Source organism: Dromaius novaehollandiae, chromosome 2, assembly GCF_036370855.1.
Source record: "Dromaius novaehollandiae isolate bDroNov1 chromosome 2, bDroNov1.hap1, whole genome shotgun sequence".
Lineage (NCBI taxonomy): Eukaryota > Metazoa > Chordata > Aves > Casuariiformes > Dromaiidae > Dromaius > Dromaius novaehollandiae.
The window spans coordinates 79,157,038-79,184,165 of record NC_088099.1 but is presented as its reverse complement, the minus strand read 5'-3'; the positions used below and the strand labels follow the sequence as shown (position 1 = coordinate 79,184,165).

Here is a 27,128-nt window from a genome sequence, read left to right as displayed (position 1 = left end):
TCCAAGAAAATGGAGCAACCTGACTTGGCTGCTCCTGGGGCTCTTACAGGAGGAGAAACACCCCATTGCCTGCCTGCAGGACTCACCAGGCCAGTCAGCAGCAGAGGGTCCCCAGATCACCTTACGGACTGAGTGGGGGGGTTACAGGACTCATTATGGGATGCACAGGGAAGGAACAATTTGGGATTATAAAAGACTTGCTATAGGATGTTAAAGGCAAGGACTAAAGAGACAGAGTAGGATGAGAGGCTTGGGGAGCCAGGTGTTGGAGAGGCCACAAGTCTAGGCCAGGTATTTGCAGATACCATGGGGTCTGAGTGTTGGCTGCTGAAGAAGCCAAAAGGTCCAAACAAGCTACTGGAGAGATGTGTGGGGTATGCGTGTCTGTGTATAAAACAAGTGGGGAAGAAGTGGGTCAACTACCATACAGACTGAACATCTAAGGCCAAGTACTAGAGGGATCCATAATGTGTACACATGTATACATTTTCCACTATCAGGCTTTCATCTTGATGATCTAGAGAAGGGAACGAGATCAGGGAACAAGATCAGGCCATTTGTGCTGCCCATGTTTGTGTGAGTGCTGCTTTCTGTCTGTGTTTAGCTGTGCATATATGTAATACAGGTTTCACGTGCACATGCGCCTATTGGGAGTACATGCTCAGCCTCGCTACTCCCTGAACCTGGGAGCAGAGAGCCTCACTTCTATGAGGCTACCAGATTCGGCAGCACCTAACACAGATGCCCTGACAACTCGATAAGCAGTTTTTTCTGAGTGCTCAGAATACTAATTTATCTCAGTCTGCTTAATTACTTTGGAGAACTGAAAACAGGGCAAAATGCTGTCATGTGTCCATTGGTAAATTGCTCTGCTGCAGACTTCAAACTATCTTTGAGAACGATAAGGCAATCAAGGCAAATTTTTTTCAACTCTGATGCAAAACAAGTTCTGAGAAACAAACTAATGAAAGATTTCTTCAATAATATTTGTTTGACTATCTTAACATAACATGCTAATCAAGGTAAACATGGAATGAAAAGGTATGCCACTATTATATATATATATAAATACATATACATATATGTATATGATACAGCTTATATCTCCTTATTTAATTGAAAAAAGATGTATCAAATTTCTCACTTTGTTTTTAACTCTACAGCATTTCTGTAGCTAGAAGAATTAACTGTAGAATGAGTTTTCTTCTCAAAACACCTTATGCAAATATCAGGGAAGCAAGCATATTTACAAGCATAGTTTTGCATCTTGGACACCACTGAACCATGATTTCCTGTGCTATTTTAAGTTTTATATTTGTCAAGCTTACACAAGCTTAGAATATGCTTGATAACCTTTCAAGACTACACTTCAGCCTAAGAGGTTGCCTGATTGAGAGTTTAACCAATGCACCCTTATACTCCTTTCATCTGCACAGAAGTCATTATTCCAATATAAAATGCTACATACCTTGTTTGTGATACCAAATTCATAGACAACTTCTTTCTCTTCATCTGTCATTACTGGAATCTTTGAAATATTGCCCACATATACATGACTTCGAATAACAGGTAACAAGTCAAAACAGGATTCAGCAATTTTCTTCAATGCCACAGTAACTATCTGGCAATCAGTATCAATAACCTTCTTTACTGGTAAAGACACTTCTGAAATGGAACTGTGCACTGAATCACTGATTTCACAGCTCTCAACATGTAAAGGCCCCTGCACTTCAGACATTTTATTTTCAGTAGTTCTGATGGCAGCAATGTCACTGGGCTCCAGCTTCGGTGGTTCACTGTCCAACCTCAGCCTCTTTGCACTTCTTGGCATAGATACTGGCATTAATGTCCTTTTCCCGAGATGATTCAATGAGCTGGAAAACAACTGCTGATTTCGCATGTCTTTGTCTTGTTCTTTGCTACTGTCAGATTTCAAATTGCCCCCAGTTTTAACAAAAGCAGTCGATGTAGACGCAATTGCTTTGAACCCACCTATTTGAGTCACAGGTCCTGGCAAATTTTGGCCATCTGAAAGGGCACTTCGGTTAAGCTGAATATTGCCTTTCAAAATGTTTAGTGTTCTTGCCCTTGCAGATAGCTCTGGATACATAGTGTCCAGTATTTTCACAGAGTTCTCCTGAGCAACAACTGGAGCAGCATTATCAGCTGCAAACAGAGGAAATCTTCCTGGAACAGGAAGTGCATGCTTTGGAATTGAAGTACAAAACTTCAAAGGTGAAGAGAGAATTCTTCTACCTACTGCCATTTCTGAAGGAGATGGAGGGGAAAACAAAAGGGCAGATTTGACTGTTGGAGTATCTGTCAATGGAGACATGAGAGGAGGAACAGGAGTTTCACGTAGTGGGGATATCAGATCATCAAGAGGAGAAAGCAAGGAGGATTGACCAGATGAAGTCATTACTGGGGATGCAGAATATGCAGCTCTTGGAGGAGTAGCAAGCAAAGGCAGTAGCAAAGGGGGCAGAGGAGGACCCATCTCCTGCCTAATTTTATTTATAGTCTCGGATGAGCATTTTGTTGGCACAGATGTATCAGCATTTGCGAGAACTGGTTGAGTCAGTTTAACTTTTAGGGTTTTTTTTCTTCCTTTACCTCGAAACAGCTTCTTCGATAGCCTGCCATGCATTACTTGGACAGCTGTCTCAGTTGAAACAGTAAAGACCTCAGATGGTTCTTCTACTTTGCTCTTCAATTTATTGCTCTTTTCGAGAGCAATATCCACACAAGATCCTAACTCCAACATGCATGGCTTTTCAAATGTTGCTTTTTGTAACTCGGAAGGCTGGCTGACCGTCTGAGAATTACATACTGCATCAGATAGGGCTGGATTTGGAAGAGGCTTGACTGAAAAGTTTTTTCCACCACTATTCACAAAGTCCTTCTGAGGACAAAAGGTACAACTGCAACAATGAGAAGGCTGAAAACCACCTGGCATAACATCAGTGTTGTTGTCTCTCAAGTTGCAAATAGTGACAGTTTGATTATGATTATATTCTTCAAACACTGACACCCCTATATCAACACTATGTAATACACTTTGCTCCACATTCGACTGAACATTTCTAGAATCATTTACTTCTAAGAAATTGTTAAGTGCTAACACTCTTGTATTTAATTTACTGTTTTTTAAAGCCAGCCTGTATGTTTCTGAGAATGTCGTTAACATCTGGCATAGCGGTAACCTATTTTTTGGAGCACTTTGCATTGCAAGGCTTTCTTTTGAAGTTCCAGCTTTTATCAGATTTTCCTCATTGCCAGGCACCCACTGAGCAGTATTAGAATCTCCCCTACATTCACAGGCACCCTCAGTATTTTCAGAGGTCTCTAATAAAAGCCCTTTTTCCACAGACAGTAAGTCTTCAGGATAACACTCCCTGACCAAACATGACAACTCATTTACAGTACTTGAAGAGGTGTTAGTTTCACAGTGTGCACCCGTATCTGCTACAGTATCTGCTTTTAAACCACTAACCATCACAGTGTTCCTTGGGCATGCTGTTGAATGAAATTCACATGCTTGGTGGTAATCAGCATCAGCAACAGCACCAGTTTCCACAGCATCCACCATAGCTGACTTGGAAGCTCCCAGTTCTTCTCTGAACACTGGAACACAGTCAGACCATTTCACATACCTGACTTTTTGTATGGGACAGTCTTTCTTTTCAGATTCATTGCTCTGCTCTGCGATTTCAAAAGCATTTTTAGACCTTTTACCGTCACTTTTCTCAGGTGTCTCAACACTGTCCAATTCTTTGCTTTTTCCCTCAGCTGTTAGTTGATCAGTTCTAGACTGATCTGTACCACCTTCCCACATAGAAGTCTTGCATTCTAATTCTTCACAAAGAAATTTTTGGAAACAGAAATTATCAGAGGAGTTTGCATTCAGAATCTGTTTTTCTACTGATGCCTGAGGTTCTTCATCTATTGGCTGTTCCTTCTCATCTGGAGTTTCCACTTCATTTTCATGTGTGTATTCACTCCCAGGGCAGTCCAGTTCTTTGCATGTGTGCTCTTTTTCAGTGGGTAAGATCTCAGAACCCTCTTCCAAGTTTGCTAAGGAACAGTTAAACACACTACACGTAACATCATTTTTATCTCCCTCATTTTCCCATATATGGGCAGAAGCAGCATTTTCTGTGAAATTAGTTCTAAACCTGCCAACTTTCTGAAGACTGAGATTTAGATCAGTAGGCAATGCAGATTCCAAGCCAATTTTCATTTGAACAGGTGGATTTGTTTCTTCGGTATTTATACAGCCTGCCTCCAAGACCTCTTGAGTAGACAAAGCCAATCCACTGTTAAAATCTTTTTCTGAAGTAGCCTGGCATATGATCTCTGAAATGTTATTTCTCTTTTTCACAATACTCTCCTCACATTTAAGTGAACAGGGACAGTTCTCAGTCACCACTTCCTTGCTTTGCTTATTTAATTCCCCTTCTATTTCACATTTAAAATTTTCAGTTACTGAGAACTGATTTACACATTTTGCAAACTGTGCCTGAGAAGTAAGTTTGCTTTCTGCTAAGACAGATTGGATGGTATCCACTTTCTCTGTTTCTAATAGCTCACTGCCTTCCCCTCCAAAATCTTCTGGTTTAACTTTGAATTCAGTCTCTTGAGATTCAATCACTTTTAAGTTCTGAGTTTTGGACAACCCGCATTCTAATGTACTACACATGTTTTCAGCTCGTTTCATTTCACCATTTCTTTCTGCAAAATCTAATACACATGAGACATACTTAGCTGCACCATTTTCTGCATCATTAATGCATACTCTCTTTGGTAGGGCCAGTGTACTTATCAAGTCTGACCTTTTTTGCAATAAATTACAATCTTTTTCTTCCTGGTGTGGTTTAACTTTTAAAGATTCTCCCTCCTTTATATCTAATAATACTCCTTTTTCTGCTCTATGGAATAATTCTGATGATTCAGCTATTTTTGGAACATTTTCTTTGTTCAATTTCAGGGCTAGTTCAATAGTCTCAGGTTTGGCAGTATTTACCTCGTGAATTTTGAGCTGTTCATCATCTTTTGGAATGGGTGAACATGGAATTCTGTCCACACCAACATTTTTGCCTGCGTCGTCTACATATAATGAATTTCTAATTCCTTCAGTAGCTGATAAAAATAAGTAATGTCTAGAGACATTAGAAGTCTCTGGTTTGCACTCTTCATCCACTTCACATTTTTCTGTATGCACACATTGTTTCTTCAGTATCTCTTCACTGTCATGTTTTATTTCAGAGCACTGAGAGTGAGCAGAGATCTCAGTAGCTCCAGTGTCTACCTCAGTCTCCATACCTCTTTTCTCCCCATCACACTGTATCACCAGGTCCTCAGCATGCTCTGCTTCATGGAAGAATTCAGAATTACTGCAGTCAGACTGTATGCTTTCAGAGAGCTTCCTCTTGTTATTTGCCTCTGCACAGAGTCCTTTCATCTGTATTGCAGCTGTTACTTCCTCTCCAATTACCACATGTTCTATGTTTTCTTCTATATCACTTGCCATATTATTTACTTTGGTTACATCTTTGAATTCATTTTCAACTACTTCATTCTCTGTCAACACACTAGATTTCTCCTCAGAATCTTCACTTTGAAGCACAAAGATGTCTTGCTCAGGTGGCAAGTGAACGACATTTTTGGGAACAGCTACTGCCCTGGGATTTTCTCTCTCTCCTGATAAACCATCTCCTGCTTTCATTAACTCATCATGGTTTTCATGCCTACCCTCATAATCAACAGCTCCAATTAAGACTACATCCTCCTCTTTTTGCTCTACCTCACTACATTTTTCCATCAGATTCTGAGGCTGGAAATCGCGTAACAAACAATCAGTTGAAGAGGTTCCATATTCACTGGGTATGCCCTCAATATCTCCCCTCTCTTCTTCAATGGCTTCTAATTTATGTGCTGTTACTTCAGTTAGTTCTCTCTTCTCAGTTTCCATATTCTCAGAATTCTCTTCCAAAAGCTCTTTGTTAGCTTCCATGTTCATAGCCGCCTCAGGTTGCTTTGTTACAGCATCTCTCTCCTCCTTGCTTAGCATCTTTGGACCAGTATGAACAATCTTTTCATTACTTCTCAGGTTACCTGAGATTCCTGCATCAAGACAATGCACAGACTCTTCACTCAGGTTGAGCACATTACAACAACTCTGAGGCTGAACTTTGCCTTCTTCTAAAATACCCTCCACCGCAGAAACACTGCGATCAACTTCTTCATCACTGGAATCCGTGACCTCTCCAAACAATACATCCTTCAAATAAAATACAAAGAAGTTAATTTTCCTGAAGTCCCATATCAATTCCAAGAACTGTATTTCTCTAAACAAATACACTGGCAGCCTTGACACACAATGCTTTTGAGATACTACGGCTGATCAGTAGAAATAAATCCCTCTCTATCATTGCTTTTCATAGCAAATGGAAACCACCTCTGTGAAACAGAAATGCTTGAAACGTCTTTGCCTACCAACTTACAGTCTAAGATTACAAAAAAACAGACAAACAAAACACTTGAGTAGTTTTCCCTCAGCTTTCAAGATTGGAAAGTTTGTTACAAAAACCATGCTTATGCCTCCCCCTTCCCCCCCCCCCCCAAAACAAGATTGTAAGTCTGTAGCACTGGGAAAAGAAGTTATAACAGCACTTGAGACATCATCAACTATGCTTTAAACATACTTCGGAAAACTGTTTTGCTCCTTTCCACAAGCAGAATACTACAGAAATCAGAGCAACGTATACATTTAGATCAAAACACAGAGACACAGACCCCTTCCAGCACACAGGACTAAGTAACACTGAATCTCAACAGCACCCCCCCAAACCCCCCCCCCCCCCCCAAAGAAACCCAAACATTCCAAATTGTTCTTTTTGCAGTAGCTGTAAGACCAAGTTACTGCCAATTCAGACACATCCTGAAACTCACCTGTGTAGCTAGTGGTGAAAGTTGCACTGGAGAAAGCAGAGCAGGGAGAGGCCTGGCCCAATTTAAAATATCCATCACGTTTCCACCTGGGCTTTTTTGCTCCTGATCAGAAAAGTCTGAACTGCTGTGTGCCCCTTCTGTCTGTACTATCACATCTATAGTTTTGTCCTCACAAAAAGCACTATCATTAGTACAGCCTTGCAGACCTTCTTCAGTAGTCCTGTTTTCAAGATGGTCATCTCCAAAAGGCTCCGTAGCCACTTGAAGTTGCACAGCTGAATTTTGCTTTTCAACACTTGCTGGTGAAGAATGCCAAGGTAGCACTTCATCAGACTTCCTAGAAACTGTACAGACCCACCAGAAAATAAGGAAACAAAAATATTGTTAAGAAATTTATATATTTTCCCTCATTTTCCTAATACTTCGAAGTAATAAAACTGCATTACCACTTTTTCAAGTAATGATCCCATAGACTTTAATAAGAAGCACTTAGTCTTTTTCAGAAATATTTTCCATACAGCAATCAGATGTTATTATTCACAAATATGTCTTTTTCCATGCAAAAGATATGTGAATGTACAAAGAGCTCCCCCCCACGGACCACCTGCTGACTTGGACTGCTGAGACCATTCTTTGCAACTCTTCCAGTTAGGAAGGCATACTGGGTCAGGCCAGAGGTCCACACAGCTCAGTGTTTTGTTTCCAGTTTTAGCCTAGTAACCAACACTCAGTAAAAGCAGGATAAGCATGCAGGGTTCACCCTTTAATTCCCAGTTTAAAGCAACGTGAGGCTTTGAGCCAGCAGCTGCACTTTTACCTTTAAATCATAACATTCAGGCCAATCATAATTATACCCTGCCTTAAACACAACAATATACCTAGTTTTATGATTTAATACATACAAGCTTTTAAACTGTTCATTCTTTAAACTGCACTCTTCAGGTTATTTGTACAAGATTCTCTGTTTATTTATGTATGTTATGAAAACCGAACCCTTAAAGAAAGCGTTCCCAGAAGTGTGCGTATGTTTTTCTTAAAAAAAAAAAAAAAAAAAAAAAAAAAAAAGTTGCGCACAAAAGATAGGAACTTGAACCACTTGGAGAAAGAAAGACACTGAGAGGTTGACAACCCTTCCAAAGCAATGACAACTAGATCTGTTTTATACAGTTATCATACTATCAAGAAAGCATGTCCAAATGTTGTGTGAAATTATGAAATTTGAGCTCTGCGATTCTGAAAAGGAAAAAACCCTTCCAATAAAACTAGCAGCTACTTCCATAGAAATTGACAATCCCAAAAAGCCCAGTGTACCACATGGAACTAGAACCTACCCTGTAGTACTTGCAATTTTTATATGACTTTTTTGTGCGTGATCCTGTTTATAGTGCACAGAAACACCACTGGACACAGTTTCAGCAATATCCAAGCAAGTTATCAAACTTGTTCTTTGCACAGCCATGAACCATTCCATTATATAAAAAAAGCACATGTGCAAAATAGTTTTGAGCAGAGAACTTATTATTTAATTGGCAGAATGGCATATGGGAGGTGGGGGAAGCATCCTTCATCCTTGCTATTGCTGTGGCTGTTTCTTCTCTGCTACGGCTTGCAAAGACACTCCTGAAATAGCCCATCAATGGGAAATTAGATTCAAAAATATTGATTTAGTTCCAGATATGAAAATACTCCCTCAGAGATCTGTCTCCCAACAGCCTTATAAGAATGTTCTGATATGTTGACTCCCAGTAAAGATTTAGGTAGGAAAACTCATCAAAAACTCCATTTCTGAGATCCATGTCAGTCACTTCATGTAACAGCTACATCCCAATTGCTACAAAGGACACTAGGAAGAGGGAGAGACTGTTCAAACAAGAGACCTTACCACCTTATTTTCCCATAGATAAGTAAGCTCTGACAATCTCCTTTGATCAGAGCAGCATCTTAGAAGTTTTAAGATCACACACTACTGAACTCTTTCCCTAGAGTCAGAGCTTCCAGGAAGTTCTACATCTCTTGTCATGAAAAACCTAGATCCTCTTTACTAGTTAGGTCCCCCATTGGACCATGTAAGGGAAAAGCTCCTTCACAAATAAGAACAAAGAGGAGTATTAGAAGGAAGAAGAAGAAGATGGTTTTCTTCAAGATTTTAGGAGACTCCTCTCATGCCTTTTTTGTACCAACCAGTTCTAAAATCAGAACTTCCTCCACATTGAAGAGGGCAGATATACACAGTTCCATGTTTTGCTCCTAGAAGAACTTCAAGTAGACAAGTGGGAGGTTTACTTTGAATGGCAAATGAAATAATAGTACTGAGTGATCAGGCACCTTCCATCCTATCCTCTCAAGAACATTGGTCATGTGGCTACATGGAGCCCTAGAACATGCAAGCATCACAGCTATGATTAAAAAAAAAAAGACAGTTTTACTGCTTTATTTGCATCCAATTCTAAAGTACAGAAATTAAATACATACCACCTACTGAGAATTTTCCCCAAAGAAATGGATCAAAGATCCATTATCATTTCTGAACAACTAAGAGATTCTCCAGCCTTCTCTCTCCATCCCCCCTCCTACTCAAGCCCTGATGAATTTGCTTGAATTTCTTCAGGGATCGGATGTTTTTCCTCATGGTCACCTCTATCTGGAGACAGAGTTATCACAGAAATCTCTGAAGGTTTAAGTTTATTCAGGATACAATAAGCATCTCTACAGGAACTAGACAACTCTTTGGGTCCTTAGAGATTCCCAGTTACCGACACTTCAGGCTCAGGAAAAGCCTTCCTGATACTGAATCAAGTTAATCCAGAGCATCCTCTCAAAGATCATATTCCAGAGATAAAATTTATTATTTCCAGGGAATCCCGCTCTTTTTCCACTATGTCACTTATCAAAATGATTAAGTTTCATCTTCAAATCTACAGTCAGAAATCTAGTCCATATAGTTTCAATCCCTTATTGCCACCTTCCCCCACTTCCAAGAGATGGCTAGGATTACTTTGAATCTGAAACACCACCCAAAGCTACTCCACATAGTTATGAAACACTTCCTTGACGAATGACGGAGAATGAAGAACGGAGATTAAATAATCCAATTCTAAAACAAACTGAATTTTACAACTCAAATCTCTGTTCCTGATCATCCCCATTGCAGGGCAACTCACCACTTCAAAACAATATCCTCTTCTCTCCCCACCACAAAAAACAAAGCAACTTTCTGCAACAAGTCTTCAAAACGTTTTTCCTCTCCAAGACAAGGACCAATTTTCAGCTTAAAATGCTGGATATTTCATCACAATAGTAATTCATCCTGCCATATAAATCTCTCTGGTTCATAACAAAAACTCATCACAATCAGCACAGTGCAACATGCCAGGCAGTGGCAATTGTCCACTTTTCAAGGACAAGCATCTATCAATATTTCTCAGAGGAAAAACCCCTCCACAGGAAGTTTCTCATACACTACTGATAACCCTTTTTCCAATTAGGTCAGTTACGCTAGTTCTTTAGAGTTACAGGCAATATTCTAGATTCCAAGACAGCAAAGCCGCACATCCCATCACATGATACAAATAACTAGGGAGAACCTTGCAGCACCTATAAACCCTCCATCTGAAACCAACTGTACAAGGCTATCCTATTTAAAAAGATGTTTCTTGAGAGATCTTTGCACTATCTTTAAGAAATGAGGTCTGCTTAGTAAACCACTAACATCATATGGACTTCCACCTCAGGTTCATCCAACATACAGATTAGGTCCTTATGGATTCAGTCTTAGCTTTCTATTTCACAGGTAACATCACTGCACAGAAGCCTTATCTCTCTCTCTCTCTCTCTCTTTTTTTTTTTTTTTTTTTTTTTTTTTAATATTAACACAGACACCAAGGTACCCCCAGTATGCTCTTCTCTAACTCTGCTCTGAATATCCTATACATGGCTTCTCCCTCTCGATCCCCAAACCAATAGGAAGATCAGATAAGATGGGTATAGTTCTGCACTAGGCCAGATTTGGCTCAGAAGCTTCTTGTATATGCACCACACGGAGAGGCTCAACTCCTCCCAGACTGCCAGATCTGGTCTTCCCATCTTCCCTCACCTTCTCTCCCCATAAGTATGCACATGGGCAATGCATCTTGAAGAATACCAATTACCAAAAACTCTTCAGCACTGTGCTGCAAGATTCTTCAAATGTTTCTCCATATGCCTCTTCACACTGTAGATGACTATGCCCAAATTATGTGGGAAACAGGTTTCCAAATTCTAAGAAAACAGCAATGTATTATTAACCTTAGAGTAGTGATGGTCAATGACAAGTCCAGCCAACTTTATTACTGGCAGATTTGGAACAACACTATCAAAACCAAGCCAAAATGTTTTTAAAATAAGTTTGGCAGAGTCTCATTGCCCTGTGAGGCTTTCACAACGGCGCAGTGCTTGGTAAAAGCATGAACAGAAAGCTTGATGAGTCTGAGATTTCATGTACAAAAACTTTCTTCAAGAAAGCCATTCAAAGTGGTCTCAATCCCAATAGAACAGAGAAAGCACTGACTGTTATGTAAGGCTTCTTATATCTTGTAGCACACGAGTGCAGCAAGAAAAAGGCCCAAAATATATATTTCTTAAAGACTAGATCTGGGCAGACAAAAGAACAGAGATCATTCTCAAAAAATGATGCTTTAACAATACCACCAGCAAGCTGATTTGATCCCAGAGGTGAAACTGTCATCATCTTGGACAGGAACGTAAGGCAAACTCCTAACTCATTAAAGAGGGTTTGTTTTTTTTTTTCTTCCTAGAAGTCTCCATCTATAGCCATTAGCATTTTGACCTTATGAATCCTGCTCACCAAGGTAACGGCAGAGCAACAAGATGGCTGTACTGGGCTTAAAGAGAAGAAAGGAGGGAAAAGAAAAAAAGGCAATTAAAAGTATGATGTACTTCTCCGATATCCAACCATCCCAACAGAAGTAAGGGAGAGACTGACTAGAAAGGACTGATGGACTGTAATAGACAACACTTCTGTGAAAGCACTAAGTCTCCGTCAGAAGCGAGTGGGGAAAATGAAAGAGATCAGTTCTGAAATCTAAAGCTCCCCTTGTGGTGGAAGGGGATGACACTGGAACCTGACACTCCTTAAGTCATCCACATGACAAGAACAAGCACAGCAATCTCTGAAGTTTGACCCTTGATCAAGAAACCAAATTCAGAATCTAAGGGGACAACTGTCCAGCTCAGTCCTAGAGCTGCAGACATGAGGCTGCAGATTTGCTGATCAGAGGCTGACAGAGGTAAGGGTGATAAACAGGCTTACAGATCTGTCCTTGTATTTTGGCGGCTATAAAACGGACTCCACTGTAATACTCTCTGACACTAGATTCATTAGGAACTACACTGGTAGCAAGTTTTCAGATTTAACAGGGCAAGGAGATGGCATAATTCATCTTCAAAGCCCTCAATAGGGTACTTCTCCCAGACAGCATCTGTACAGCCTAAACTATAGAAAATCAAAGTAATATAGAAAATAAAAGAAAAACTAAAGATTAATTAGCACACACTGGAGAGACAGCTACAGAAATACTAATGCAGTTTCACAGCACTTACTGCTCTTGAGGGCAGAAGGAAAAGGGGATTTGCCCTGTGAAGTTGAAGCAGTTCAAGTTTGGTGTCGATACGTACATGGATAACTACTGAGAGATCTTTTGGAATTAGACAGAAGATCACATTACAAAATTAAAGCAATGACCACGACACATTGTGTTTCTCTGTCACACGCATATTAAGTTTAACCCACCATTACATTTTAGTATTCAAGCAGGTATGCATGAAGAAATTGGTGGTAAGAGATTCTTACACTTTACAAAGCAACTATTTTACCACATGTTCATTTCAGGCTAAAAGAGAGCTTGCACTCCATAGTTCACATTATATACTATGGAGTTTAAAATGATGCTTTAATTATTACAAGAGAGGTAGGAGGGCGCTTTCAGTTTTTTTGATTATTTCTAAGAATTTGATATCACTGCAACAGTAGATTATAACCAGCTTATATTTAGAAGAGCATTCCAACCTACTCGGCTGTTGAAATTGAAAATAACTTTTGCAGTTATTTTCAGGTATTCTAACCACACATACTTGACGAGCAGTCATCAAGGAAGGCATTTAAGACCAAAAAAGTGTTATGCTAACAGTACCCAATCTGATGATTTATCCAGTAAGGATAAATTAATGCACTTGTGTACTAGAATGTTTACATTCACTGGAACCTACCTTGCATAACAAAATGTCTTCTTTTTTCAGGTCGTGCCATATCCTGACCAGGGGCTGAAGAAAGAAGTTAGCAATATTTATTTCTGATCAGAAAAACTGGACAATATCAAGAGAATTCCAAAATTTTGCATGCCATCTCACCCAAGATGTAATCATTTTCCTGATTCTCTCTTTTTCCTGTTGCACCATCAATACACATCCAGAGCTCTTTCAGTAAGAATTTTATTTTTTCTGTTAAAAGAAATATTTTTATAAATTAAGGAAAGCCTCAATTACTCAGAGAGCTAAAAATTTATGGGTTTGTTCTTAGTCAGAACACAGACGTGACTGCAACAAAGTGGAAAACACTAATTACAGAAATGCAGACAAGTAGCCATTTTAGCCTGAGAGGAAGTGATATTAGATGATATAAAGGGAATGGATGCTGTACTGGACATATCTACACAGCAAACTGAAGGAACAGCTGCGGAATGCTTTAGTGTTTCCTTATACACTGAGGGTGACAAAAAAGTTGCAGGTGCCACCAGAGTAACAGCCATGCAAAAGCAGATCTGAAGATAACATTAATTTAATTAAACAGCTTCCATAAGAACTCAGCTGATGCCAAGATAAATGGGGTAGGGAGTCTTTTATTAAAGCAGTATTTGCATCACTTTCCTTCTCTATGCCCACTCAGTAGTAACTTGTCTTAGTCTTAAGAATGATTAACAGGACACAAATGTGTCACAAACTGAGTACCAGACCACACCATTAGTTGATATTGCCTGGACTTCTAACAGTGTCATTGCTGAGGGATGCCAACCACCCTCATTCCTGGAGCAGAATGGGAGGGGTGGGGATCAAAAACCCAGCAACATCACAGCGACCTCACTTACTTATGTCAAGACTCAAGTTCAACAATCATCAGATCAAACAATTGGCAACCGAGAATACTGGTTTTGTGGCAATTCTGTAAGCCGAAGACCACAACAAACTGATACTATCTTATGAGCAGATATATTAAACACACATGCAAAAAAAAAAAAAAAAAAAAAAAAAAAAAAAAAAAAACAACACAACAACCCACACCTTTGCACATAAGAAAAAAAACATACCAATTTCTGCATGCTGGCTATTAATAATGCTCAGATTAGAGCTCAGATCTTAATCTTCCCTTTTCACCAAAACCAAATTAAGAATTAAAAGATGAAATTGGGTTCCATTTTAGTACAATCTAAAGGGGGCAAAAATGGACCAAGACACACAAGCAGTGACAAGGTCTCTTTCTCAGAAAAGATCAGTTTGAGGTGACAAAATTCATATATAAATATTGCAAAGTGTAAAGCAGAAAAGAGAAATTTTTCTTTTGTCTGAAAATTGCTTTCAAATTTTCTAGATAATTAAAAGAGTAATATTCAAAAGCACTGTCAAAAAAAGTGCAAAAATGCAAAAAAAATACGCACAGTTGCTTAAATTTTGGCTTCTACCTGTCCTCAGCAGTTTAGATCAGGTTAAGAGTTTGTTCAATTATGCAGTTGGGCTCAGATAATTTGTAGTGAACATTTCAAGTTGGCTGAAGAAAATTCAGTAGGATAAAAACAACTATTTCTACTGGATTTCCACCCCATTCAGACAAAAAGCCTCACACAGAAATGTTAACTGTTATGAAGTCTGTCTTGTGTCCTTTGCTTTCCATGTTTCCTGACAATCTCAGTGAGTTTCAAAGATGAAGACAATGGTATGGTTTGTATTTTTCTCAGTGGTTGCATTCTGTTTTATAATTGCAAATCAATCTGCCTTTCACATGCATGAGGCAGACCACAGTCATTTTAATGACTCAAGCATCTTCCTTACTGCAAAACTGAGAACAGTCATTTAATACATTAGTGCCTATGTTTCTTAATTGTGTCATCATCCTCCATTTCCACAAATGCAACTAAGTACTCCAAAAATGCAATTTCAAGTAACAGAATAAACTAATTTCCAGAAAAGTGACAAATTCATAATGATTTATATTGCAGAGAGAAAGGTCTTCTAGAAATCATACCTTTGTCTATATCTGCTGCAAGATCTTCACCAGAACTCTGGGTCTCTGCATGTTTAACTACTGAAAAGAAAGGAGGGGAGGAGAAAAAGAAAAGAAAAAGTGTTCAAACAACATTACCATGCATAAATCTGAAGGTAATCAAAGCTGAACACTTACTCTTTCTGCACTTCTCCTTAAGGACACCATCAAGCTTTCCCTGTTAAAATTAAATAATGTTAAGCTTTCATGAAAAACATTTTGTAGAGCATCTATGCTTAATTAGCATGAGATCTAAATCAGCATTTCAAATGGCATGTTTCATTTTAAGCAACAGAATATTTTCCAAATTTATTACTAGATTTGTTCACTCAACATCCCCAAAAAACCACAGTTCACTATTTCAGTATCTGCTTTATTAGCATAATTTCCTTTTTTCCAAAAATACTGAAAGAAGCCTCATCTAGAAAAAGAAAAGTCTTACTTGTGCCTTCTTTAGCTCCTTTTCAAGCCCCTTCTTTTCAGTTTTCAGCTGTCTGAAGTCTTGTGTATGCTTTGTTGCAGCCTCTTCAAGAAAGAGAACCAAAGTTCAAGTTAGAAACTACAACAGAGGGGACTACTAATTTAAATAACATGGGTCATCAGTCTGCAAATCAAATTACCAGGAAAAAAAAAGTAAATAGTGTAAAAAACAAATCCATTGAAGTTATATTTTTGGCTCATTAAGATTTGAAGCTTTATGCATAACTCATCCATGTATGTATGTTTTCTCTCACTGCATATCTAGTGTTCTAAACTACTATAATACACGTATTATTTTTCTCACTTACAAGAGTGGATCACACTGTAGCATATATAGTTCAGTAGCATATAGTACAGTAGCACTAGATTAAAAGGGGGTAGAAAATAAAAGGGAAGTGGAGTGTTTCTAATGTGCCCCAGAAGGCCTTTGAACCAAAGGTGAATTTTTTTTTTTAATTAGTTTTGAATGCTATCCTCATCCATCTAATGCAGTTGGCTGTGGTGTTTTTTATTATCTGCAGAGCTACGTAAAACAAAAAAACAAAAAAGAGAGAACAGTACATCTCTCAAAGCCTCACAGAGACCATGGAAGGGGACAAGTGGGTGGAAGTAAGGAGAACATGCAGGACACGACAGGTAACTGGGAATTGAATGCATGATTCCTGGGGAAATTCACAAGCCAGAGAAAACCTTGAGAAAGCTTCTGAGAGATCAGCTTGGTGACTCATGTGCAAAAGGCAGAGGAAAGAGACAGAGGGAACCTGTCTGCTGACCAGGTCAGAGAACAGAAGAGACAGTAGAAAGAGCAATGAAAAGGAAGCTCAGATGGTAGGCTGACAAAAAGTAACCAAGAGAAAATTTTAGGAGTGATATAAGCTACAATATAGGTTCTGGGATATTTACTGAATACAGAGAGTAACAAAATGGATTAGTCTCAAACTTGACTTAATGCAAGCTAACTCGTAGTATTTTGTTCTAGCTCTGTCAGAATTTATAAGTTTGGGTGTAAGAGGCTACAGAAATCTTGCTGCCATGTACTGGAACTACAAAACTCTCATCTAAATAAACACCCTGTACTTTATAGTATGATTTTAGCGGGGTTCTAACATTAAGATACAAGTCACTGAGGTCGCTATGGCCAGTCAATAGCAATTCATTGTTCTAATGTCTGTGGAAATACTTTAAATTGTGGTAAGCACAGCTGTACCCAAGTGTGCCATGCAGGAAAATGCTCACCTTGCCAACTAGCAGTACAGCAAGGTAAGTATCAGAATACTTGCTTGTCCACCTTCTACTGGCAAGAAAGGAAAAAAAACAACAGTGCCATGAGGCAAGTGCTTTATCTTTACTTAACAGGAAAAAAAAAATCCATTCCTAGAATCTTTAAATAAATCAGGAAACACATGTCAGCATCACTATGAATAAACGTGGCTAGAAGAATCCTGTCAAGGCAGTTAGGGTGCTGGAGCACTCACCCCATGAGGTGAGGCTGCTGGAATTGGACTTGATTAGCCTGAGAAGAGGTCCCTTCCCTTAGGAGGGACCTGATAGCAGCCTTTCAATACGTGACAGGAGGCAATCAAGAAGGCAGAGCCAGGCTGTGTGTGGTGGGAGGATGAGAGACAATGAGCGTAAGCTGAAATGACAGGTTCCACCTGGCTATAAGGAAAAACTTTTTGCACCATGAGGACAGTCGAGCAGTAGACCAAGTTGCCCAGGGAGGTTGGGCAGCCTTCATTTTTGCATGTTTTCAAAACCCAACTGGATAAAGCCTTGAGTAACCTGGTCTGGTCTCATAGCTGACCCTGCTTTTAGGGGAAGGTCAGACTAGATGACCTCCTGAGGTCCCTTCCAACTTGATTTACACTATAAGCCTAAGACACTCAACTGACAAGATTTTGCAGAAGGGCTGACATAATTCAGACACTTTGCACAACATATGGTAGTAGGCTTGCCTGGCTCCCAAGAGCCTCAGAGTTCAAGTAAGATCTAAACAACTTTTTACCTTTCACAATTACTTCTTTGGATAACAACAGAACCAAGAGATGGACTAAGACAATAGCACTGTTAACACAGTATAGAGAGTTACCTTCCAGTTTCTTCACTTTTGCTTCCAGTTTCTTTCTCCTGTTTAAAAAGGAGACATTAATACATCATTGTTTGTATAGAGTTATATCGTACAAAAAGAACACCAGAAAACCAATCCAATAATTTCAGAGTTAATAGGTCCTGATTCAATGAAGTGTGCTACATAATGCCAATGTGGCCCTGAAGTTGAAAAATTAACTCAGTGGCATGCTGCTGACATTCTTACAACTACTTCTGTATCTGCTACAGATGCAGAGTTTGCTCTTCAATTACCTTACTTGTTGCTATAAGTATATCCTGTGAAAATTGTCTTCTGTTTTTTGTATTTCTATAAAGAAATGCAGAAAGGCTAGCCTCACTCCTTTAAAATAATTAAGTCTTGTTTACAGTCTTTAAGATTCAAGCAATAAGATAATCAGGAATAGCATTCAGGATCACTTATTCCCACAGCCTCTAGTTTGGAATACACAAGTGGATGAAAAAAAATTATGCAACGTAAACAACAATTTTGACTTTGACATTTCCCATCCCTCCTTCCATTCAAAACATGCACATTGAAGAAAACAAAATAAACACTTCTAATTTTTCTCCACTAAAACCCAATATCCCAGCACAAAAGTCTAAAGACTGCTTTCTAGGTAGAGGACTCTAGGCTGACAAGCAAAAGCAAGCAGAAGCTAATGATGCTCACTGATCACTTTCATCAAAAGGAACACAGTTCATCCATTCCCCACATTTCAGCTTGTACAATCAACTGAGACTTACATCCTAAGCCCTTCTGGACCTGGAAGCTTTGATCATCTCTTCAGGCATGCACCAGAGTGCATCTGAAAATCCACATTGAGAAGGGGTGACTGACCACCTTTGGGATGTTCAGTGGTCAAAGCATTTACAGAGTAAGGGACCCATGTTCTTGGGCCTTTTAAGCCTGAACAAGTTCAAACCCACCTCTCCCTACACTCAGAAAACTGCTTTAACAATCAGTCCAGAGATGGGACAATTTCACAAAAACCTCCTCAGAAAACATGGGGGGGGGGGAGGGCAGGTTTTGTTTCTTCCTTTTAAAAAAATAACAGGTAATCAACTTGCTATGTTTCCCTGCAGATAATCTTCTGACCAAAGCACAGAAGCACTGCATTTATAAATAGAGAACTTGAATAACTACAGGTGACCATTAAAATGCCTTCATTTATCATTGCAATGATATTTGCAGAACAGAGTTACTTTCACAGGTGAAGTGGTATGCTGGCAAATTTCATCTACCTATGCAATTACATTAAGAAAGAAGCAAAATAGGAAAACATTACGTTTAATTATTTGAAAAAGCAAGGCTTGCAGATGATGCATTTGGACACAACTCTTACACTATGCAGCTCAAATGCTTTCCAAAGAAGCAAATTACAGAACATACCTAAATTAAGAATTCTAACATACTCATAGATAATCATAGCTAAGGTTATTTGGATTAAGCAAAAAAGCTCCTACCTGATCTGCCAGATGTATACAGGACTTAAGCTGACAGAGAGCTGAATTAGTAGAAGTTGCATTCAGAAGCAGAAGTAATGCAGTGCTATAATCTAATCAAACTACAAAAACCACTATGTCTGTATTCTTTTTTCCTCCCACTTTTGAATATTACAAATACAACCACAAACAACCGTCTGTCATGTTTACTTCATCCTTATAGAGAATGTGACCTTTTAATTAAAATGAACAAACTTAATTCTGAAATAGTCTTAAGTTTTGAGTACTTCACTCCTACAGAGAAGTTTTGAAGGATTTCACATCTAAAACCTTAACAGTGGACATGCTGGAGGATTTTTCTCAAGTATCACACTCCTTGTAAGCTCAGCAAAGCCAGAGAATTGGCAAACTCAACTAGATAATGCCCAGAGCAACCTAACTCTAAAGCACAGGCTCTGAGGGGCAGAGCAGATCAAATGATCTTCACAGGTCCTTCTAAAATTTAATAATTGTAAATTGATATTCGGTTTATGAACTCACTAGAATTCTGCTTCTGAAGGAACTCAACTCTGAAATCACCGAATGTGTGTGACCTACTGCTTAAGATGGCCTCAACACCAAAGGTATGCAAACTAGCTATACCACAGGAAGGCCAAAGTTAAAATAATGGCCAGCGTACACGGAAGGAAGGAATCACTAGTGGGGCCCCATGGGGATTTGTACTGGAACACATTAGAACTAAAAGCTGACTACAAAAGAAAAGAAGAAAATGAAGAAGGGTCTTAGAATTCTGAGCAACTAGATAGCAAATGTTAGCATTGATAAATGCACACAGAGGAAAATAGCCACAAATACAAACTCACAGCACCTGGCTGTACATTAGGTGGTTCCACTTGGAGATTTTAAATACTTTTCCACATAACACTAAGAAGTCACAATTCCCTGTCACAAGTGATTTAGAAGGTAGGAGTACGACAGGGTTAAAAAGCAGTTAGACAAAATCATTAAGAATCTATCAAGAGCTATAAAATAACACAGCCATTTCCTACAGCTAAGGAAGCCCTAGAGCAACTGGTTACTGGAAGGACACACTGGGGGAACTACCAAGGCACAATTTGACAATACTCTGTACAATGGCAGCAAAAATGGCTTCTGCATTCTTGATGCCAAATCCCTCCTGCTCATTTTCAAACATGGACAACCCAGTGTGTGCTCAGCTGCTTCCTTAAAACCCTTCAATAAAAAAAAAAATGTTTTTAATACAGATTACTTTGGCAGTATCACTTATATATCAGTCTCAAAGACTTAACAACACAACTGGAAAGGAAGGCAGTAACAAAAAGCCAAGACTAAGAACCACTTCAATCAGTACATGGAGAAACTACAACTTCTTCTCCAATCTCATTCTGTTCTTAAAACCCCTCACTAAACACTCTCCAACATCCACTTCAAGACAGGATACCAAGTAATCTAATACAGCCTTTCAGAAAGCTTGCTACAAAATGCAAGATAATTCTCCCATCAACTCCATGCTCTAAAAATCTCAAGTGTAAAAGTTTCAACAAAATAGAAAGCACAACTAGCAAGCTACAGGAACAAGTTTTGTAAGGTAAGTCAGAGAAAGAAAGGTGACAAAAATAAAAAAGAAAGTTATCACTCACGCAGCATCACTTTTTACTATTTCTTCTTTAATCCTAACATATTCCAGTTGACTCTCTTGATAGATCTTGAGAGAACTCTACAAAGAAAGAAAGCACAGTTAAAATGTGTCCTTATAGGAGATAGAAAATAGATGGCAGACAATTTACCTGCTCTAATGGAAACAACTGGACAGTCAAAAGATATATTCACTGAGAAAACAAGTGAGTTGAAGAGTCATATTATATTTGTTCTTTAAAGGCACAAGTTCTGACAACAGCAACAACAAATCTCTGGAGTCTGTGCCTCCATCACTTATTTGTATAGAAATTCAAAGCTGAAGTCAAGAGCACAACTATTATACACAACTATAAATATAATCCTGCTTTTTCTGAACAGATGCCATCAGGACCACCACTACAAATGCTTGCTGAGGGAAGATGGTTTAAAGATAAAAAACCAGTGCTAACATAGAAGAGAAACTAGGCATAGTGACAGGACAAATGTAAACTTTAAATCTCCCTGTAAGATAGGGAATTAACAAGAGTGAGAGGTTTGTTTTCCTTTTTGTTTTCCTTCTCTTGCCATAAGTAATAGTTACTGTCTACTGAATACCTGTATTTGGGGGGTTTGAAGTGTCAAAAGCTTTTCTTCTACAGAAGACTAAATCTCAGCTAAGGGTTGGGGAGAGAAATTAGGGATAAACTCAAGAAGCTAAAACCAAAAGCATGCATTTAAAATGGTAACAGAAGCAAAACACTCTTCTGGACAGATCCTCTTTGCCCCTTTTTTTATTATAATAGGTTATGGAGAATTCAATAACCTAATAAAATTGGAATGGAAACCTTAAGGAATTTGAAAATATGCGTCTCCTTCCTCCCTAAATAACAGAAAATTAAAAAAAATAAAATTTGATCACAAGTCACAAACTACAAAGGGCTGAACTTTTTCCCTATATAGATCTCACTACCATTTAATTAAGCTGACCTGAAACCAGAGCTACCTGTTCCAAAAAGCTGGAAATAACAACCAGGATCATTAAGATGAGAATTAAATACACACAGTTCCTTTAACAGAAAAAGTACAAGTTATTTAAATTTTAAGAGCACACCTTTTTCTCTTCCAGCTCTGCTCTCAAAGAACCCAACTCTTCCTGACACTTTTCTAGAGGCAGGATTTTCTGTAGCATCTGCTCCACTTGGCAACGAAGAGCAGAGATCTCTCTGAAATGGGAAGCATAATTAAAAACAAAACAAAATCACAGGTGTTTTAAAGCCTAAACTCAGCGTTCTGATTCTTCAGTCAACTGTCTGAGTATTTTCCTTTCCTTGATGGAAAAATGCTCTGCCAGGTATCCGAAGGTTTTTCTTACCTAAGTGATCTATTTTTTCCATTGAATCTTTTACACTCAAAGAAAATTAAAGATCTGATTTAAAAACATTAAATGGAGCATAAAGTTGGATGCAGGCAGGCTGCACATGTTACACAGTACTATCTCCCACCTGCCTACATTGAGATGCCAGGAATAAGTGTGTACACATTAGCAGTGCTGTGAATCAAGAGCAGAGTCCAGCTGTGGGAATTTTCAACAGGCAGGATAGAGTCTGTAAAGATGTTACTCTACCTGATTATGCAGGAAGAGGCAGCCCTAAGTAAGGTATCCTGCCACAAACTAAGTCAAAATGCATCAGAAAAACAGGGCTGTCCCAAGTACCTTTACATTTGAAAGGCACCAAAAGATGAGCTCCACATCTCCACTCAGTCACTTTATACTCTTAAGCAACAAAGGCCAGGAAAAGATATTAGCACAGGTACTGCAGAAGAAGGTCAGACAGTCTGACTCTGCCCTTCTCTGTGTCCCCCACATTTCTCGCCTCATCTAGGATATCTCCGCAAATTATGGCCTAGAAATGCTTGAAGAAAAGGATCAGATGAAAAGCTTAACATAGACCCAGGGCAGTTGCTATTACAGTGACAGGCTCCTAAAACTGCCTAAGATACAGAGAATATAGTAGATTTTAGTAAACAGTTTGGTATTCTTTCTTACCTTTCAGCAAACTGAAGCTGTAACCTCTTGTTAAGGTAGAAATGTACTGGTAAAACAGTTTACCATATTTTGTGTATTTGAATCCAATCCCCACTTACAAAGAAATACAAAATCATGAATTCCCTCCAACAAACAAAATGTATTAGAGAAACATTTCAATATGTTTGAAGTAAATAAGCAGAGGCTCTAAAATAACATTAGAGCTTCTTCCGATAAAAGACAAAACTTCAGTTGTTCTCAACAACGCAGCTTTAAAAGAGTCTGTATTAAGTCATATGTTAGGCACAGACAGATCTTAAGTGCATTAAACTTAATTCCAAAGCCCTATTTTCTGTAAAGTCTTTGCAAAGTCTATTTAGTCTGTTCATAGCTACACAGAGGCATCCTCTCTTAGCTCAAATAAAAGAAACTCAAGCCCTCTTGCAGAATTAGTATACCAAAATTTCACATACAAACATTAATAGAAAAACAAAGGATATCAGTGCATTTCTGTTGATACTCTGTCAACAAATGACTGCAAGAAAGAAAATAAAGACATTACCCATCAAATCAGCTGAGAAAATGAACAATACAACTGGCTTTGACAGTTATGTCTTACAACACCTTTCCTTTTGCTTTACAGATAAATGCAGAAGGCATATGAGTGGTCTGCAATTGCTGAAACAAGTCAATATAACCATTTTGACTCAGTAAACCATTCTAGCCTCAAATCACTTTTTTAAAACAAAAAAAAAAATCTAGCAATTACATGAATTTGTAGGCATTAACTATTTGCAGCCCTTTTAAGCAAACTATTCAGATCAAGAACACACACACACCCCACACGCCACCACATTACATCCAAGTTCTCAAACTCAACAGAATGTTTTCCTAGGAAAGAATATACACATTAGTGGAAGAAAAAATGGTTTAAAAGCAAAAGAACACACACATTCACAAAAAACCCACCACTACTACCACGGGAAAGCTATTAAACACTATTCTCCTAGCAGCCATAAGAAGAGTGTAGCATTTATTCTTACATAAGGTATATAGTGAGACAACGTACAATACAAAGGAATGTGCTCTCCTTTGCTCAAGTTTTATGTTTTTGAAGAACAGAGAGAAGAAAGGACAAGAAAAAGAAGGACCACGACAGTTACTTCAATACAGAGAGGTTTGCATTATTTTCTCTTGCAAGAGTTCAACTCTCACAAAAAAGAGAGGGGCTGAGCTACAAATATCTAAAGAGGCAATTCCCACAGAAAATATGTGCATTGGCAGGGATAAGAGGGCACAAAGTTTGAAGGCATCAGAAGGAATCCATGCATTCAAAGAGCGAAGGAACTTTGAAGAAAAGGGTCTCAGCTAGACAATGAGGGCTCGTTCAAATCCTTTCTGGAAGCTGGAATATAGGACTGGAATTCAGACTAGCGAAAGCCAGATTGACATGTATCTGGGAAAGGGTACATGAGAAATAAACCATTACAATTGGGAGAGGTGGTAAGGACATCAGGCCACAGTATGGAGGTACACACTCAAACATTTCTCCATACAACCATGTATTGATGATGATTGAGAAAAAGAAGGACGAGCTATTGCAGAAGAGAAAGCAAACTATCCGCAGCATTTTAAAACACCACTGTTCTGATCATCACTCAGCCTCACTTTCACATATTCTGATATTTAATGCCAGCAGCATTTCACACATTAATTCTAAAACTACATTTTCTTGAAAAGGTTTGTATATGCCTGTGGTCAACTTTTAGTCCTAACGAACATTCTTCATGACAAATAAAAACAAACAAGTCTCTCCAAAGAATTTATTTTGCTACATATAAGCAAGTTATATAGCTACACAAAACACCCCTGTTTTTACTACCATTACTCAAAGACATTTTAGGGCATAAACAAACAAGCCTTACAGTCTAGATTTAGGAACTAACCTGAAGAAGCTGTCTTATTTTTGAAGAGGATTTAGCTTTTTACCTTAATGAATATCTACTTTCCACAGAATCACATTTGCTATATTTCTTTAAAGATTCAAGAGCAATAAAAAAGTTACACTTGTGCAATTGTACTTACTCTCCATCAATCATTTTTTGCTTCAGCGCAATTAATGCAGCTACATATTCATTTAAATTCTGTAAGGAAGAATCTCAAGTTGGTAAAGAAGTTCCACCCCAGAAACAGTAACATATGCTATAAATACCTCCTAAACTACAGACAGCCATTAACTGCTGATGTTCTATACAATAATCTCCCTTTTTTCAAATTCACTCTTTGAGCGAAGAGGTTATTAGCTGATTAAGAATATATTTGTATTTACATGCACATACAAATACCTGTAAAAAGTACAGGCTCCACAAGAAAGATTGCATACTTAGACAAAGCTTTACTACAAAAGCTTTTAAAGCTTTGCCTTTACAGCAAGTTATATACTAAAAATCTCCCCATAACTTTCTCTTTCAGAATCAGATTAAGCCTTTGTAGAATATTCTCAATAAACAGTATCTACGTGGCGATTTCGCCGCTTCATAATTCAAAATCGTTCTAGGCTTGCCCGAAGACCTTCCTCTCATACAAAAGGGAACACCGATTGCCCAGGCCGTTACGCTGTCAAACCACAAGCGCTCCTAAGGGCACTGAAGGAGCTGCATTTCCCCGGGAACCCACATTCCCACCACGGCGAAGCAAACTCAAAAGGATACGTCTACGACACATGACAGAGCGGAAGGAGTTCACTAGCAGATCCCTCCAGCCATGCTGCAGAGCCTGGACTGCAGGGACACAAACTATTCTTCCGCCAGCCTTTCGCTCCGTTAAAGCCCGCCGCGGCAGCTCCCGCCGCAGCCCCGCTCCCCGCACTCGCTACCCGAGCTCCCGCTGCGCCGGTGGAACTGACCGCGGCGCCCAGTGCCGCCTGCCCGTTAACGCCCCGCGGCCGCGCCCGTCAGCAACAGCCCCCCAGAAGCGCCGGCGCCGCCCGGGCAACGGCCCGCTGCTACCTGCTGCAGAAGCCCGCAGTTGGCGCAGGCCGCGGCGGCGGTTGCCATCCCCGCCGGTGGCAGCGGCATCTCTCCAGGCATCATAGTCGCCGCCGCGCCCGGCGCTCCGCACCAGCCCGGCCGCTGCCACCCACCCGGCCCCGACAGCGGGGCAGGGACGGGGCGGGGGCTCGGCCCAAGCGTCGCGCACCGCGCCACCGCCTCTGCGAGGACCCAGCTCTCCACCTCCTCCCCGGGGGTGGCGCCGTCATTGCCTGACGAGCGACGGAAGCGAAGGCGCTGGAAGGCGTCCTCTGCTGCGGCCAGTACTGAAAGCGCTCTGTGAACGCCGCCTTGTCACAGGCTAAGAAGCAGCTTCCCCTGCATCTGCCGCCTCCCGCTGCAGGTAGCATTTTTTCCCGACACGGGCACTTCCTTCGGGCGCCGCTCCGGTCCCAGTGCGGCGAGCGGTGATCACAGGCGCGAGGACCGGCTTCTCACGGCTTTTCCCGCTTCTCGCGAGAGAACGGACAGGGCTTGGGGGCGGAGGTGCATGCTGGGATATGGAGGCCGGGAGGCGGTGCCGCTGCCGAGCCCGAGTCGGTGGTTGGCCGCGCCGCGGGGTCCTCCCGGCGCTGCCCCCCGCTACTGCTGCCGCGCGGCCCCGCGGTGCTTGGAGGTGGCCGTGGGGCTTCTGCTGCGGCCGGCGGAGGGGGAGACGCGCCGCTGTGTTGATGCCCTCGGCTGTTAAGCAGGGGAAAGCGGGACCGTGCCGCCTTTCTTTCGTATCGCATTGCCACAGACACGGCTGCGCTTTGCTGCTGCTATTCTCTTACATATACAGAGTCCAGTCTTGTAAGAGGTTTCTAAAGACATGCTTTAGGACTGCCAGAATCACAGCATGCTTAGGTCGTCGTAATCGGCAAAATAAATTGGCCTTCGTGTTTCTTGCGACTGGAGAGGAGAAGCAGCCAGACCCTTACATATGAACAGCAACTCTGTGAAAACAGCATCCGCAGTGGTCACACACAGCACACAGACTGTCCCCTCGCGTGCCGTGTGTCACCCTCAGCTCCCATCAGTGGCTGGGGCAATGTGGGTGACAGCTGCAACCAGGGGAAGTGAAGATGCCCAAACATCATCACAGGCTTGTGGCAGTCCCAGCTGTGTAGCAGAGAGGCCTAGT

General features: G+C 40.1%; 1 protein-coding gene across 4 annotated transcripts in view; it reads right to left on the bottom strand.

Annotated features, from left to right (window-relative positions):
• Positions 1–26,289, bottom strand: part of ICE1 (interactor of little elongation complex ELL subunit 1) — a 36,053-nt gene extending 9,764 nt beyond the window's left edge. The window contains exons 1-14 of one of the 4 annotated variants that reach the window (XM_026107110.2): positions 25,964–26,289; positions 25,041–25,099; positions 23,456–23,490; positions 22,977–22,995; positions 22,041–22,152; positions 20,953–21,029; positions 17,829–17,866; positions 15,702–15,784; positions 15,398–15,437; positions 15,242–15,301; positions 13,357–13,446; positions 13,216–13,269; positions 6,952–7,295; positions 1,469–6,280 (exon numbers count right to left, since the gene is read on the bottom strand). In XM_026107110.2, coding sequence (XP_025962895.2) covers positions 1,469–6,280; positions 6,952–7,295; positions 13,216–13,269; positions 13,357–13,446; positions 15,242–15,301; positions 15,398–15,437; positions 15,702–15,784; positions 17,829–17,866; positions 20,953–21,029; positions 22,041–22,152; positions 22,977–22,995; positions 23,456–23,490; positions 25,041–25,099; positions 25,964–26,047 — 5,907 coding nt within the window. In that variant the 5' untranslated portion in view covers positions 26,048–26,289. The other 3 variants (XM_026107112.2, XM_026107113.2, XM_064506819.1) reach the window with 3 other exon arrangements.
• Between the last annotated feature and the right edge of the window lie 839 nt (positions 26,290–27,128).